Here is a 17,804-nt window from a genome sequence, read left to right on the forward strand (position 1 = left end):
TGTCCTTTTGACACGCCTTTTCTATTTCCTGTTGTAACCTGTGGTCCACATCCCAACTACTGATGGGAGGCCTGTATATAACTGCCATCAGGGTCCTTTTACTCTTGCAGTTTCTTAACACAACCCACAAGGATTCAACATCTTCCGATCCTGTGTCACAGCTTTCTACTGATGTTATGCCATTCTTTACAAGCAGAGCCATGCCACCCCCTCTAACGACCTTCCTATCATAAGATAGAAGATATAGGAGCAGATGTAGGCCATTCAGCCCATCAAGTCCCTCCAATACAACATGTAACCTTGGACATTCAGCTCCCAACTACAACCATCCTTCAGCCACGACTTAGTGAAGGCCACAACATCATACCTGACAATCTGTAATACTGCAGCAAGATCATCCACCTCATTTCTTATACTCCATACATTGAGATATAACACTTTGAGTACTGTATTTGCTACCTTTTTTGTTCTTGCATCCCCAATGCACTGATACTCACCCTGTTGGCTGCAATTATGTCTTATAATCTGCCTGTCCTTCCTGACAGCCTGACTGCACACTATCTTTGCTTTTTTACCATCCGTCCTATCCTGTGTTCCTTCACTCCAGTTCCCACCCCTCTGCCAAATTAGTTTAAACCCTCCCCAACAGCTCTAACAAACCTGCCTGTGAGAATATTGGTTCCCCTTGGGTTCAGGTGCAACCCGTCACTTTTGTACAGGTCATACCTCCCCCAGAAGAGATCCCAATGATCTAAGAACAATGATCCAAAATTACATTAGGTGACCTTTATCTCTCCAGTACAGACACAATAGGTTAGCACAACGCTATTACAGATCGGGGTGTTCTGAAGTTCAGAGTTCAAATCCGGGATCATTTTGTAAGGAGTGCCCCTTGTGAAATATGCCATTTTCTCTAGGTGCTTCATTTCCTCCCACAATCCAAAGACATACCAGATAGATTAATTGGTCAGTGTAAATTGTCCCGTGATTAGGTTACGCGATTGTAAATTGTCCCATGAATGTTCCTTGGGTTAATTGGGGATTGTGGAGCTGTTGGGGCAGTGAGGCCTGAAGGACCAGAAGGGTCTATTCCACACTGTATTGATAAACATATCAATTTCCATGGTTCTCATGTGAGCTATCCCAGGATATTGATGAAAGAATCTGTGTTGTTGACTGAAAACAGAGATTCTGGGAATAGGATGGTGTCAGGCTGTTGCTTGACTCATGTATGTGGGATAGCTCTCCGAGATTGGCATGGATCCCTAGATTGAGCAAGCTTGACTGGCTGGCTGAGCCTTTGCCTTTGTAGAATATGCAAACCAAGGTCAATGTTGGGTCACCTTTCCAATTTTACTCCTGTGTTACATATTCACAATCTTACACAATTGAATGGTTTGCTTGGTTTTTCAGAGAAAATAAAGCACATTGTTGTTGGTCTGTACTGATGCAAGCTGGGGAAGAATGGGAGATTTCCTTCTCTAAAAGACATTAGTGAACTTTTGGTTTTAAGGTCACCTCTGCTGAAGCTAAGCTTGTAATTTCAGATTTTATATGGCCCAACTTCTGTGGTAAGCTTTTCCAATATATTATCCCAGCTTCATAGCTTCCACTACCTTAGTATTACAGACAACGCACACATAATGCTAGAGGAACTCAACAGGCCAGGCAGCATCTATGGAAAAGAGTAGAGTTGATGTTTTGGGCTAAGACCCTTCAGCAGGACTGGAGTAAAAAAGATGAGTAGAGTTAAAAGGTGGGGGGAGGGGAGGGAGGAAAACAAGTTGATAGGTGAAACCTGGAGGGAGAGGGTTGAAGTAAAGAGCTGGGAAGTTGATTGGTGAAAGAGATCCAGGTTAGAGAAGGGGGAATGTAATAGGAGAGGACAGAAGGCTATGGAAGAAAGAAACGGGGGAAGGAGCACCAGAGGAAGGCAATGGGCAGGCAAGGAGATAAGGTGAGAGAGGGACGGGGAGGCATTACCAGAAGATTGATTAATCGAACTTCATGCCAGCAGGTTGGAGGCTACCCAGACAGAATACAAAGTATTGTTCCTCCAACCTGAATGTGGCCTCATTGTGGCAGTAGAAGAGGCCACGGACAGACACCTTGGAATGGGAATGGGAAGTGGAATTAAAATGGATGGCCACTGGGAGATCCTGCTTTTTCTGGTGGATGGAGCATAGGTGCTCGGCGAAGCAGTCTCCTGGTCTCTCCGATATACAGGAAGCCAGGCCGGGAGCACCAGACACAGTATACGACCCAAACAGACTCACAAGTGAAGTGTCACCTCACCTGGAAGGACTGTTTGGGGCCCTGAATGGTAGTGAGGGAGGAGGTGTAGGGGCAGGTGTAGCACTTGTTCCACTTGTTGTATCCCAGTCACTGTTGTAGCCCACTAATCACAATTACCAACATAAAAACAACCTGTTTACTCCCACACCTTGTTTTCTGTCCAAGGACCTGTTCTCAATTCATGTCAAAAATGAAAGAAGTATTGAATGAAGACAAAGTCACAGTGCTGTTTTGAAGTGCTTTTAGAAGTGGGAAGAAAAATTGCCAGGAGTGAGTTCCAGAGGGTTCGAGGGAAGGGTCAACAGAGTCGGACAGTGTCCTATTAAGAAATTTAAAAATCTACAATTGTTGAAAATATGAATTTAAAAAAAAAAATGCTGGAAGGTCAGGTCAGGCAGTATCTTTAAAGAGAAAAACAGAATAAATATTTCACATCTGAGACTCTTTATCGATTGTTGGTAGAATAGGGAGAAGGCTGGAGTCAGAAGAATGAAAGTCATCAGTTTTAATGTACAGTTGGTGGAAGAGCAACTATAGTTATGGTGAAAAATATAGATGTGTTTTAAAGTGTTGAAATCAGTGGCTTGAGGAACCAATCAAGTTCAGTCAAAATAGCCAAGCTAGATATAGTTCAGGAAGAAGTATATGTTGTGAAGCTTCAGCACAACTGAAGATGAGCAAAGGAACCTGAAATTTGTGCAAGGATGACACTGTACATATCCAGATTGGATGGATTTCAGTAACATTGGGATGAACTCTAGGGAAAGTCGGTGGCGATGCAGAGATCGAAGTGATCTGGCATTGAAAATAGATGCCTGGAAAAAGTCAATTCCATTGTTGTTAAATGTCTCTGGTACTTAAAAAAGTTTTAAAACAATGTAAACATTTTAAAAGTTGCAAAGATAGCAAATTTAGCTCAAAATATTGAATCTGCTGTAAATTAAAGCATAAGTATGAAATGAAATAAAGAAAAATAATTTAAAAATCTTAACCTGAGCTTGTTTTACAAATGAAGATCAATCAATCCATTCAAATGAATGGGATTCTTTCTTGAACAAACATGAGGAAAACTGCAGATGCTAGAAATCCAAAGCAACACACACAAAATGCTGGAGGTATCCAGCAGGCCAGGCAGCATCTGTGGAAAAGAGTAAACAGTCGACGTTTCAGGCTGAGACCCTTCATCAGAACTGGAAAGAAGGAGAAGTCAGATGAAGAATGTGGGGGGAGTGGGGGAAGTACAAGGTGGTAGGTGAAAAAGTTAATCCATTGTTGCTGGTGTTCCTTGAACATCAGCTGTAGTTACTTTCAGCCCACAGCTCAGTGCAGCCTGGAGCTGTTGCTGTGCTCAATGGTGTACAGGGCAGAGTAGGAGAGAGGTCATGTTTGCTGCCATATAACATGCAGCACATCTCCTACTTCCACATCAGAGAGCAGGAACTAATCTAAATTTTGTTATTTTTACAACTTCTGATGACACTTGGCTGACTCTCACTAAGTCTAATCATCAGACCCTCAAACATGTCAAAAATAAATGTCTAAAATCTAACAACATTGTTTTTCTTTGCTTATCGTCTGTGTTACATAAATAGCAGCACATTGATATGTGTAGCGTACTGAGAATAAACTCGTCTGCATCATTGCCAACATGTGGTCATTACATTCCTATTTCCCTCTGAGGCTTCACTTCATACAGTATTAAAGTCTATTCAAATCAAGTAATTGGGTGCGTCACTTATGTCTGCAATAAAATTTGTTAAATTTTCCTGCAATCTAAGCTCACAAATTGGTCCTCTGTAGTGAAGCTCATGAAGAGCTGAGGTTATAATTATTCTGATTCTGAAAAGAAGGACACCATTTGTCAATGACTGTTTAACTCACTCACCCTCCATTCAAACTTCCCTTTTTTATTCAGTTTTCCTTTGGGGGGGGGTGAGGTCTCTGCATTTCACTGCCACTGCCACCCATGCCTAGTTTCCCCTGAGAAAATCGTGGTGAGGTGCTTTCTTGGACATCTACATTTCTTTTGCTGAATGTGTTTCTACAATACTGCTGGAAAAGTAATTCCAGAATTTAGTTTCAGCAGTGATGAAGGATTAGTGATATAGTTACAAATCAAGATGATGTGTAAGCTGAAGGGGAACCTACTGGTGATGGTACCCCCCAGTGTCTTTGTCCTTCCTTGAGGTCATCAGTTTGAGAGGTGCTACCATAGTAGATTAGGTGAGTAATTGCAGTGCATTTTGTACACTGTACACGTTGTAGTACTTCTGTTGGTGGTGCTTAGAATGAGGGTTTAGACTGGTTGCTGTGAATCAAACAGTCTAATTTGTTCCAGATTATATTGACCTTCTTGGGAGGCTGTTGGAGCTGTTCCCATCCAGGCAAGTGAAAAATATTCTATCTCACTTGTGCCTTAAAATGATGGAAAGGCTATGTGATGCTCGGAGTTGAGTAACTCACCACAAGCAACCTCTGCCCAAAAGTTATCTTGGTATTACTGCCCACAGGGATGGTTGTTTCATTGACTAAGGAATTGTGAATGGGGTTGAAAAGATTGACAAGTAATCTCACTCTTGGCCTAAAGATCAAAGAAATGATCTCAGAAAGTTTTGCATTAAGGGGAGAAAAGTTTTATGATGCAGGTGCACATTGACTTTGCAATGATTGGGAAAAATAGCCAAGCAATTTCTAATGGCATTTACTCCATTGATTTCTCTCATTTGACAGATTAGTCCTTTCAGTTTTTGTTAAGTATATGTAGTTGTTGCTAAGAATTTTTTTGGAGCATGAATTCAGTCATCTAGTTTCTTTTCTTTGCATCAATCCTCTACTCAGAAATAACCCAAGAAATAACCAGGCAAATATTTGCTTAATTGAATACTCACCCATGGACCATTGCTGCTGGGACACAAGCCAGGGTCTGATCAACCCTGGCTAGGTTGCCTGGGTAAGAGTGCCTGATATTGAAAGATGTGAAACACCCAGTGACTCCAGGTTACATCACTGATGACGTGTCCCAGCATATCGTAGGATGGAAATCAGCAACAAGGAGTGCAATAAGAATTCTGATCCGCTACTCCCCCATCCTTTGGCTGAGATGATCTTAACAATGCACGCAGTGGTACAGCTATCAGCACTGCTGCCTCGCAGCTTCAGTGATTGCAATTCAGTCCTGACTTCCAGTGTTGTCTGTATGGAATTTGCATGTTCTCCCAGTCACTCCAGATGATCTGGCCTCCTCCCACATCCCAAAAACACATGTGTGGTTTAGGTTAATTATCCATATATAAAATATACTGTGGTGCTAGAAAGTTTGTGAACCCTGTAGAATTTTCTCTATTTCTGCATAAATATGACCAAAAATGTGATCAGATCTTCATATAAGTCCTAAAGCTAGATAAAGAGAACCCAATTAAATAAATAACACAAAAAAAACATTATACTTGTTCATTTGAAGAGAAACCAGGGTAGGACTTACAGGGTGACTGGTAGGCCACTGAGGAGTGTGGTAGAACAGAAGGATCTGGGAATACAGGTCCGTAATTCATTGAAAGTGGCATCACAGGTCGATAAGATTGTAAAGAGACCTTTTGGCACATTGACCATAAACCAAAGCATTCAGAAGATGCTGCCCCACCCACTTGCGCTCAATGGCTTAGTGATATTATGTCCTGTTTAGACCTCGAAAAGATTCATTATTCGCTTCTTAATTCAGACATAAAGTTTCATAAGGTGTGGGACCTTTTCTTGAATACTTTCATAACTCCTCTTTAGATTAAGTTTATCCTTTTTTTTGTACTACAATCCCTTACTTTCAGCTTTTTTTTTCTGTAAGTTTTACGGTTTTTTGTTGTGAATTACATTACAGTTTTGGTACTCGGCATTATATTTTCTTTTTTCTTATATATACTTACAGCTCTGTGGGGTCGAATGCTCCGATTAATCTTTTTCTTTTATACACAGAAATGGTTGGCCTGGGTTTTTTTTAGTGGGAGGTTGGGGAAGATACTAATCTTACATGATTTTATTTTGGGTGCTTTTTCTTTATTGTTATGAATTATATATTGGACATATTTGTTTTGCACTGTATAAATCTCCACTTTGTTGACGTTTTTTTCTGTAGCTATATTGTAGAAACGCATAAAAAAATTAATGAAAAAACATTCAGTATGGGAGTTGGGATGTTATGTTGAAGTTGTATAAGGCATTGGTGAGGGCAAATTTGGAGTATTGTGTGCAGGTTTGGTCACCTACCTACAGGAAAGATGTCAATAACATTCCAAAAGTATAGAGAAAATTGACGAGGATGTTGCTGGGACTTGAGGACCAGAGTTCCAGGGAAAGGCTGAATAAGGTTTGGACTTTATTCCCTGGAGTGTAGGAGAATGAGGGGAAATTTAATAGTGGTACACAAAACTATAAGGGGTCTTGATAAAATAAATGCAAGCAGGCTTTTTTCACTGAGGTTGGCTGAGACTAGAACTAGAGGTCATTGGTTCATGTAAAAGTGGAATATTTATAGTTACAAGAAAAAGTTTGTGAACCCTTTGCAATTACCTGGTTTTCTGCTTTAATTACTCATAAAATGTGGTCTGGTCTTCATCTAAGTCACAATAATAGACAAACACATCCGGTCTATACTAAGAACAAACAATTGTTCTTTTCATGTCCCTATTGAACACATCGTTTAATCATTCACAGTCCAGGCTGGAATAAAGTATGTGAACACTTGTACAAACGTATTTAATAACTAATAGAACCTCCTTCAGCAGTAGTAATCTCCATCAGACATTTCCTGTAGCTGCTGATCAGACTTGCACAACAGTGAAAAGGAATTTTAGACCATTCCTCCATACAAAACAGTTTCAGTTCATCAATATTTCTGGGATAACTTGCATGAACAGCCTTCTTCGGGTCATGCCACAGCATCTCATTTTGGTTAAGATCTGGATTCTGACTTGACCATTCCAAAACGTGAATTTTCTTCTTTTTAAACCATTCTGTTGTTGATTTACTCTTGTGTTACAGATTATTGTCTTGTTGCATTATCCAGATTCTATTAAGCTTCAGGTGACAGACCAGTACCCTGACATTCTCCTGTAAAATGCCTTGATCCAATTTTGACTTCATTGTTTCCTCAACAATTGCAAGCTGTCCAGGCCCTGGGGCAGCAAAGCAGCCCCAAACCATGATGCTTCTTCCACCATGCCTCACAGTTGGGATGAGGTGTTGGTGTGCAGTGCCCTTTATCCTCCAAACATAGCAATGTGCATTTCTGCCAAAAAGTTCAACTTTTGTCTCATCTGTCCACAGAACATTGTCAGAGAAGCGTTGTGGAACATCCAGGTAGAATTTTGCAAACTTGAGATGTGCAGCAATGTTTTGTTTGGACAGCAGTGGTTTTCTCTGTGGTGTCTTTTCATGGACACTATTCTTGTTTTTCTTATAGTGGACACAAGAACAGAGACTTTAGCAAGTTCTAGAGATTTTTGCAGGACTTTTCCTTTTCCCCTTGGGTTCTTTTTCATCTCCTTCAGCATTGCACATTGTGCTCCTGGTGTGATCTTTGCAGGATGCCCACTCCTAGGGAGAGTAGCAACAGTACTGAATTTCCTCTATTTGTAGACAATTTCTCTTACTGTGGACTGATGAACACTCAGGTATTTAGAAATAATTTCGTAGCCTTTTTCAGCTTCATGCATCTCTACAATTCTTCTAAGGTCCTCAGAAATTTGTTTTGATTGAGGCATGGTGCACATAAACAGCTCTTTCTTGAGAAGAGCAGGGTCTGTCAGTAACCTGACTTTGTGTGCCTTTTTTTATTGGGGAAGGCACCTCTGCAACGCACACCTCCAATCTGATCTCGTTGATTGGAACACCTGACTCCAAATAGCTTTTGTAGAAGGCACTACCACAGAGGTTCCCATACTTTTTCCAACAAATACATGTAATATTGGATCATTTTTCTCAATAGATCAATGAAAAAGCATTATGGTTTTTGTGTTATTTAGTTAATTGGGTTCTCTTTATCCAGTTTTAGGACTAGTGTGAAGATCTGATCCCATTTAGGTCATAATTATGCAGAAATAGAGACAATGCTAAAGAGTTCACAAACCTTCTAGCACCACTGTAAGGGAACTTGAGGGGAACTCCTTTACTCAGAGGGCAGTTGGTGTGTGAAATGAGCTGCCAGAGGAACTGGTGTACACAGGTTTGATTGCAACACTTAAGAGTAGTTTGCATAAGTACGTGGATGAGATGGGTATGGAGGGTTATTGTCCAGGTGCAGGGCAATGGAACTAGGCAGAGTAATAGTTTGATATGGACCAGATGGGCTGAAGGGCGTCTTTCTATGCTGTAGTGTTCGATGACTCTAAGACTCTATTAACTCAATGAAGTAGCAAAGTGAATATTTCTACTTAACTGTCTCAATTATTATTGGCAGATATACCTTCACTGGGATCTACACTTTTGAATCAATGATAAAGATATTTGCCCGAGGATTTGTAATTGATCCCTTCACATTTCTCCGAGATCCCTGGAACTGGCTGGATTTTAGTGTCATCACGATGGCGTAAGTACTACCATTACCATAAAACTCCTAAAGGTAAATGTTGCAAAGATTCATTCACGTTATGAAGCATGATAGACAAAATATTTTGTGCACTGTCTGCCAGATCACTGTCATGGCTAGTGGAGCTCCTTATTGCCAGCGTATCTATTGGAACTGGCACTAGCATGAAACAATTACTTCTATCTGTGTTTTCCTATTCTTCAACCTAAAAAACTTATAAGGGTTAAAGCAAGGAAAGGATACATCCCTTTGGAGATATATCTATGTAAGTGAATTTGGGAATGTTTCTCCATCCTTATCTTAACTCCATAAACTTTTATGCATCAGTATACTTGAGGTCAGATGGACAGCTGTGTTACAATGGGAACATACGAATTTATCCACTTTGAAGTCCTCAAATTGTCATGTATCGTTAGGCATTTGAAGGAGGTGCCACTGAACCTCCTTGATAGCACTTACCTTAAGATTTAGTGAACTATTTTCTGGTGCAAACCTCCAGCATGAAGCAAGGATCGTGGAATTTTTGCTCCTCCTCAGCAGCTTATTGTGTTTTGCAGTTTTGCTTCTTCTCTCCATTTCTTCTTCATCGATACATTGCAGGGACTTTTCTCTCTCCTGCTTTTTTAACCATCACCTCTGTCCACTTCACCAAAATAAAATATATCATAACTGTTCTTCACCACCTCCACTCTCAAATCCTGGAAAAAAGTGACATGCAACTATTAAACAATAATCAGCAAATTATCGGTAAAATCAGTTCTATCCATATACTCATAAACAATGATCACCCAGCTAAACTACTGAACTCCTGCTATACCTCGCATCCATATTCTCCATAACTGCCATCTGACCTGCTAGCTACTCGGTTTGAAATGCTAATTTAACGTCCCTTGTGTATACAACCATGATGGATATGTGCCTCTCTTTAATAACAATGGAGATTCAATGGAACATTTTCCTTTTATATCATCAGCAGTATGTAGCTCGGATATGTGTGAGCCCCTTTAATGTACACCAAAAATTGTGGGCAGAATGCCAGTGCTTCTCTGTTGCTCATTGCTAGTGGACAAGTTTCCTGACTACCTTCTTACCATATTAAAACAACTTACAGTGGATTCATTTGCAAAGCAACAACTGTTTTATGGAAACCACAAGATGTCCAGGCCAGCAAAATTTATTTAAAATGCTATGGTCATGTCACAAAATACTGGAGCCAAGCAAAAGAACATTTTTGATATTCAAGTTAATGGAAATCTTCCAGCATTTGGGGCTATATTAACTTTCTACTTCTGCCTCTGGAAATTGAATAATAATGAAAGTTCTAAGAGCATGATAGACTTCCTGTCCTGAACTGGGCATTTGCATATATCAGGAATCTGGATGTCATCCACCACTGCCCAAACCACCACATGGAATTTAACAGATATTAAATGTAAAACAGAATATTACGGAAACCTGGGAACAAAGTGGGTGTTGCACAGTACTTTCGTGGACTTTCTGACTATGAGTCTGCTTCCTTTTCAGGTAAGCATAAGGGTCTCAACATTATTGAAGCAGAGCAAAAAAGTTCCCTTGATGTCCTGGCTATTATTTATCTTACAGTGAATTGTGCATTTGTCCCTGATCACCATGTATGGGAGTTGACTGTGTGTATGCTTCCTTACAATGACACAGCAAGCAACTGCACTCAGTGATGTTCAATAGTTGTGAAATGTTTTGGGATTATCTGAGGTCAAGAAAGGTCCTGTAAGACTACAAGTTTCTTCCTTGTCTTATGTATGTTGCTTGACATAAAATTCAACCCCAAAATCCAAATAAACAACATCTACTGATTCTCCTTTGACTATCCTGCCTGTTGTTTTCCTACAAAGAACTCCAACAGATTTGCCAGGCAAAATTCCCCTTAAGAAAACCATGCTGACTTTACCCTATTTATCATGTACCAATGGACTCTTAACATTTTGCCAATCACTGCAGTCAGGCAATGTAGCCTATAATCCTGCACCTTTTGCATCCATCCCTTCTTAAAGAGTGGAGTGACATTTGCAATTTTCCAGTTTTCCGGAACCATTCGAGAATCTAGTGATTCTTGAAAGATCGTGACTAGTGCCTCCACAATTTCTTCAGCCATCTCTTTCAGAGCCCTGTGGTGTAGACCATCTGGTCCATGTGACTTATCTAGCTTCAGACCTTTCAGCTTTCCAAGAACTTTCTCTCTAGTAATGGTAACTTCACACACTTCTGCCCCCTGACACTCTCAAACTTCTGACGTACTGCTATTGTCTTCCATTGTGAAAACTGATGCAAAATACTTATTCAGTTCATCTGCCATTTCCTCGTCCCCCATTACTACCTCTCCAGCGTCATTTTCCAATGATCTGATATCTACTTTCTTGCCTCTCTTTTGCTCTTTATATATCTGAAAACCTTTTGCATATCCTCTTTTATACTATTGGCTAGCTTGCCTTCATATTTCATCTTTTCTCTCTTTATGGCTTTTTAGTTGCTTTCTGTTGGTTTTTAAAGTCTTTCCTCTACCTTCCCATTAATTTTGGCTATATAGTATGCCCTCTCTTGCTTTTATGCTGTCATTGATTTCCCTTGTCCACCAAGGTTATCTCATTTTCCGTTTATAATGCGTCTTCTTCTTTGGGATGTATCTATCCTGCATCTTCTGAATTACTTCCAGCAACTCGAGCCTTTATTGCTCTGCTGTCATCCCTGCTAGTGCCCCTTCCAATCAACTTTGGCCAGCTCCTTTCTCACACCTCTGTAATTTCCTTTACTCCACTGTAATACTGATACAGCTGACTTTATCTTCTCCCTCTCAAATTGCAGGGTGAATTCTATCATATTATGATCACTGTCCCCTAAGGGTTCCTTCACCATAAGCTGCTATATCAAATCTAGTTCATTACACAAACACCAAATCCAGAATTGCCTTTCCCTTAGGTGGGCTTGACCACAAGCTGTTCTAAAAAGTCATCTTGTATACATTTGACAAATTCCTTCTCTTGGGATCCAGCACCAAACTGATTTTCCCAATCTACCCAAGACTATTATAACATTCCCCTTTTGATGTGCATTTTCTATCTCCTATTGTAACTTGTATACTATATCCTGGCTACTGCTTTGAGGCCTGTATATAATTCCCTTGCAGTTTCTTAACTCTACCTACAATGATTCTACATCTTTTAATTCTATGTCACTTCTTTCGAAGGATTTTATTTTATTTTTTCCCAACAAAGCCACCCTACACCTCTACCCACATGCCTGTCCTTTCGATACAATGCTACCTTGGATCTTAAGCTCTCAGCTTCTTTCAACCATAACTCTGTGATGCCTACAACATCATACCTGCCAGTTTCTAACTGTGCTACAGGGTTTTCTACCTTATTTCGTATACTGCATGTATTTAAATTTAACACTTTTAGTCCTGGACTCATCACCCTTCGTTTAGATTTTGTCTCCAAGTTAAATTCTTTTCCCTTTCTAAGCATTTTTAAGACCATACAACCATAAGATATACAAGCAGAATTAGGCCGTTTGGCCCATCAAGTCTGCTCTGCCATTTCATTATGGCTGATCCAATTTTCCTCTCAGCCCCAATCTTCTGCCTTCTCCCCTTATCCCTTCATGTCCTGACCAATCAAAAATCTTTCAACTTCTGCTTAAATATACATACAGTAAAGACATGACCTGCACAGTTGTCTATGATAAAGAATTCCACAGATTCACCACTCTGGCTAAAAAAAAAATCCTCCTCATCTCTGTTCTAAAAGGATTCCCATCTATTCTGAGGCTGTGTCCCACCATAGGGAACATCCTCTCCACATCCATTCTGTCAAGGCCTTTCACCATTTGATAGGTTTCAATGAGGTCACCCATCATTGTCTTAGACCATAGCGGCAGAATTAGGCCATTCAACCTATCAAGTCTGATCTGGCATTCCATCATGGCTGATATATTATCCCTCTCAACCCCATTCAAAGGTTTCAAAGGTACCTTTAATGTCAGAGAAATTAGTACAATATATATCCTGAAGTGCTTTTTTTTCACAACCATCCACAACAACAGAGGAGTGCCCCCAAAGAATGGATGGCAGTTAAATGTTAGAACTCCAAAGTCTCACCACCCCCAGCTCCTCTCCCTCCTACGCATAAGTGGCAGCAAGCAACAATCCCTCCCTCCCCCCACTGGCAAAAAAAAGCATTGGTACCTGCCACCGGGTACTCAAGCGTGAGCAAAGCAGCAGCAAAGACACAGACTTGCAGTTACCCCAAAGATTTCGCTTTCACCCGGTATACAACAAACCACAGTCTCTCTCTCTCCCTAATAAGGGAGAAACAGAAGTCTCGGGTCTCTGGGCACACAGCCTTAGATCTTTCATTTCCCACGACACACCATTCTTCTGCTCGGACACTGACCTCCAGAGCCACGAAAACTCGGTCCTCCGAAGGCGAGTGGAGCTCTTAGGCTGAACAACAGCCAGTTGTGAAACCTTGAGAGCGGGTCCCATTCCCACAAAGAACCGTAGTCAGCGTGTAACTCCAGGACAGGGTCTTCAAAAGAACCTTGAAAGGGAAAAATAGAGATATTAAAGATGGGAATAGAGCTGTTTCCAAACATGCAAACAAAGGAGTCGCCAGTAGGCACCATTAACCCTCCTAAGCTCCACCTTCTCCTGTCTTCTCCCCATAACCTTTCATACCCTGATTATTCAAGCACCTATCAACCACCACCTTAAATACACCTAATGAGTGGCCTCCATAGCTGCCTATGGCATTGAATTTCACAGATTCACCACCTTCTGTGGGTGATTAGGGTCATGTGAAGCCATGGAAGCAGGTGGTGGATGGTCGTACGAGCAGCTGGTGCTTACCATAAGTCCTGCTTATGCGGCCACTGGTGCCAGGCAGACAATTTCTCAGAAGTATTGATAATGACTGAGGTCAGCTATCTTGTAAAGACACTGCCCAGTAGAAGGAAATGCCAAACAACTTCTGCAGAAAAAATTGCCAAGAACAATCATAGTCAAGACCATGATTGCCCATGCCATACATCATGGCACATGATGATGATGATGATGATCAATATGAACAGACTGCTTTGGTGTTATTGGGAGATTGCATTTGAGCAGAAGGTAGATAAGCACATATGAAAGGAAAGAAGGGTGCATTTGGGTTGAAGGAAGATCTCACTTGTCATGAAGTTAGGTCAAAGGGCTTGTTCTGAGCTCAAGTTCTATGTTCGGCCACACATAAGTCTTATGTTTGAAAGTTGATTTTAGTTCCTTTTGCCATTGGGAAAGAAGATGCTTTTGTGTCTTCCCCTCTTTTGTTTTGTTCCTTTACTTCCTGAAGTAGTAATTTTAGTGATCTGACTGTGATATACAGCATCTCTGAGCATGTGATAGGGCCAATCCCATGTATAGAAGTTGTCGTGGCACCACTCAGCCAGATTTTCAGTCTCCCTCCTATATGCTGTGGGTGGCGGGATGGAGATGTGTCTCTGCAAAGGACATGTAAGGCCCTCCTTCCCTCTGCTAGCCTGCAGGTCACCTTCGGGCAAGGTGTAGAATCTGCTTGGCTCCCCCCCCGCCCCCCCCCCCCCGCCGCTGAGGGTCACGTGAAGCCATGGGAGCAGGTCATATGGGCAGCTGGTGCATATCACAAGTACTGGTAATGCGACCACTGACGCCAGGCAGACAATCTCTGAGGAGTATTAATAATGGCTGGGGTCACCCATCTTGTAAAGACACTGCCCAAAAGAAGGCAATAGCAAATCACTTCTGTAGAGAAATTTGCCAAGGACAATCATGGTCATGGAAAGACCATGATCACCCATGTCACATAAAATGGCACATAACAAATGAACCTATATGCTGATTCGTCACCACCTTTGATTCAGCCAATGCCAGTGGTGTCGTCAGCAAACTTAAATATAGCACTGGATCTGTGCTTAGCTTCAGTCATAAGTGTAAAGCGAGTAGAGCAGGGGGATAAGCACACAGTGTGGTGTACTTGTACTGAGGGAGATCGTGGAAGAGACATTGTTGCCAATCTGAACTGAATGGGGTCTGCAAGTGAGGAAATCATGGATCCAATTGCACAAGGAGTTATTGAGTGGAATTTTATAAGACTTTTACTGATATACTTATACCTTATTTATGTCAAATTTTCACTGACTCTATATCCTCTGGGACTCTCCCGAAAACTTTCTATGAAGCTTCAATATCTTTTAATTCCGAAAAAAGATAAAGATTTATCTGAATGCGCCTCTTATAGACTAATTTCTCTATTGAATGTGGATTTTAAAATTCTCTCTAAGATTTTGGCTAATAGACTTGAGAGTATCTTACCTACCAAACTGGATTTATTAAAAATAGATATTCACGTGTTAATATTCGAAGATTATTAAATATTATTCACTCTTCACTGTCTAAAGAATCTGAATGTGTTGTTTCTCTTGAAGCGGAGAAAGCTTTAGATAGGGTGGAGTGGTCTTACTTATTTGAGGTTTTGGAAAGATTTAATCTTGGCCCGGGATTTATTTCCTGGATCAAATTGATCTATCATGCTCCCATAGCTGCTGCTATAACTAATAATCAAAAATCTCCCTATTTTAGATTACATAGGGGTACTTGACAGGGGTGCCCTCTTAGTCCTTTATTATTTAATTTGGCCTTAGAACCCCTTGCTATTGCTCTTAGAGATTCTAACACTGTTCAGGGTATTAAGAGAGGGGACAAAGTACACAAGGTTTTGTTATGTGCAGATGACCTGTAAGTTTGAATTTCAGATCCTAGGAAATCTATTCCCTCTATGTTATCTATACTTTCTGAATTTAGTAATTTTTCTGGCTATAAATTAAATTTACATAAAAGTGAGTTATTTCCTATTAATAATTACTCAGATCCAAATCATCAAATACCTTTTAGTATTGCTAAAAATTACTTTACCTGTCTTGGTATTAAAATTACTAAAAATTTTAAGGATCTATATATATATAATTTTTTTTCATTAATTGGCTACACCAAACAAATGCTTTGTAAATGGTCTCCTATGACATTATCATTAATAGGTCAAATTAATGCTATTAAAATGATAGTCTTACTGAAGTTTTTATATATATTTCAGGCAGTTCCCTCTTTTGTTCCCAAAAAGTTCTTTCACAGAATAGATTCTATAACTTCATCTTATATTTGGAACAATAAAAATCCTAGATTGAGTAAACCCTTATTGCAGAAATTAAAAAAGGATGGTGGTATGACTTTGCCTAATTTTAGAATGTACTATTGGGCAATCAATATTCGATATATTACTTTCAGGATTAACTATTCAGATATACATGAATGTCCTTCATGGTTGGATCTAGAGGTAAACTTGGTGAAAGGATTCTCTTTCGCCTCTTTACTGGGAGTTCCTCTTCCCTTTTTGTTTTCTAAGATTAGCAGACAAGAATTTAATCCCATTATTAAACATACATTAAAAATTTGATTCCAGTTTCATACATTTTTTGAGTTTAATGATTTTATTCTTTCTAGTAATATTTATCTTAATTATTTTTTAAACCATCAATTTTGGATAAGGCCTTTTTAATTTGGAAAACCAAGGGAATAATAAATTTTTCAGATTTGTTTTTAGGAGACTGTTTAATGTCTTTTTCTCAATTAATGGATAAATATAATTTATCTAATGTACACTATTTTAGATATTTATAAATTAGGAATTTTTTATGTGGTTTGTTACCAAATTACCCTTCTGCTTATCCACCTAATATGATAGATTTTCTCTTTCAGTTTAAACCATTTCAAAAAGGGATGATAGCTATAATCTATAAATGGTTATTGAGTTTACGAACGATATCTAATGATAAGATTAAACACGCTTGGGGATTGGAACTTCAAGAGTCATTTTCAGATAATCAATGGAGTAAAATTTTTCATTTGGTTAACAACTCATCTATTTGTGCCCGTCATTCCTTGATACAGTTCAAGGTAGTGCACTGGGTTCATATGTCAAATGATAAACTAGCGCATATTTTCCCCAATATTAATCCTATTAGTGACAGATGTAATACTGAGCTGGCCACTTTAACTCATATGTATTGGTCTTGTATAAAGCTAGATAACCTTTGGAGAAATGTTTTTAAAACACTAGCAAGAGTTTTGGATTTGGATCTACAACCTCACTTGCTTACGGCAATTTTTGGGATTATCTCATCAGAAGCAGGAAATATTCCTGTTTCCGCTCAACGTATGGTAGCCTTTTTGACCTTACTGGCTAGAAGAGCCATCTTATTGAAGTGGAAGGACTCTAATCCACCTACAGTCTTTTATTGACTCTCTTCCATCATGTCCTGTTTAAGTTTAGAGAAAATAAGAAGTCAGACATTTGATACATCCTTTAAATTTGAACAAATATGGCAACCTTTTATCCAATATTTTCATTTAATTTGATTTATTACTCTTTCAAGTTTTTTTTTGAGGTTTTAGATTTGATCAGAAAGTTTTTCTCTCCTCTTTTTTTGGTTGTATCCTCAAAATGGACTGCCCAGTCCTTTTTTTTTGTTTTATTTGTTTTTTTTTATATATAGTGTAGTGGGTTTTTTTTTCCTCTGTATTTAAAACCCGATTATTTTTCCTTTCTCCTTTTAACTGGTGAGAGGAGAATTGTTATTTTCTTTCTTTTTTTAATTATATGTTTTATACTAGCTTAACAATATCTATGATTTTGACAGCGTCTATTTTAATTTTGGTTACTGATATATATATTTGAACTAATTCTCCTCTTGATTGTATTTGATTGTATCTATGTTTTTTTAAATCAATAAAAAGAATAATAAAGAAAGAGTTATTGAGGCTAAGGTCTTGAAACATATTAATTAGTTTTGAGGGGATGATGGATGCTCTTTATCCAGCTATAGTTAG

At 39.4% G+C, this 17,804-nt stretch overlaps 1 protein-coding gene across 2 annotated transcripts in view; it reads left to right on the forward strand.

Annotated features, from left to right (window-relative positions):
• LOC140191768 (sodium channel protein type 4 subunit alpha-like) overlaps positions 1–17,804 on the forward strand; it is a 138,712-nt gene that overhangs the window by 24,522 nt on the left and 96,386 nt on the right. For both annotated transcript variants that reach the window (XM_072249491.1, XM_072249490.1), the window contains exon 2: positions 8,744–8,872. In XM_072249491.1, coding sequence (XP_072105592.1) covers positions 8,744–8,872 — 129 coding nt within the window. The remainder of the gene's footprint in view (positions 1–8,743; positions 8,873–17,804) is intronic.

Source organism: Mobula birostris, chromosome X (assembly GCF_030028105.1).
Source record: "Mobula birostris isolate sMobBir1 chromosome X, sMobBir1.hap1, whole genome shotgun sequence".
NCBI classification, from domain to species: Eukaryota; Metazoa; Chordata; class Chondrichthyes; order Myliobatiformes; family Myliobatidae; genus Mobula; species Mobula birostris.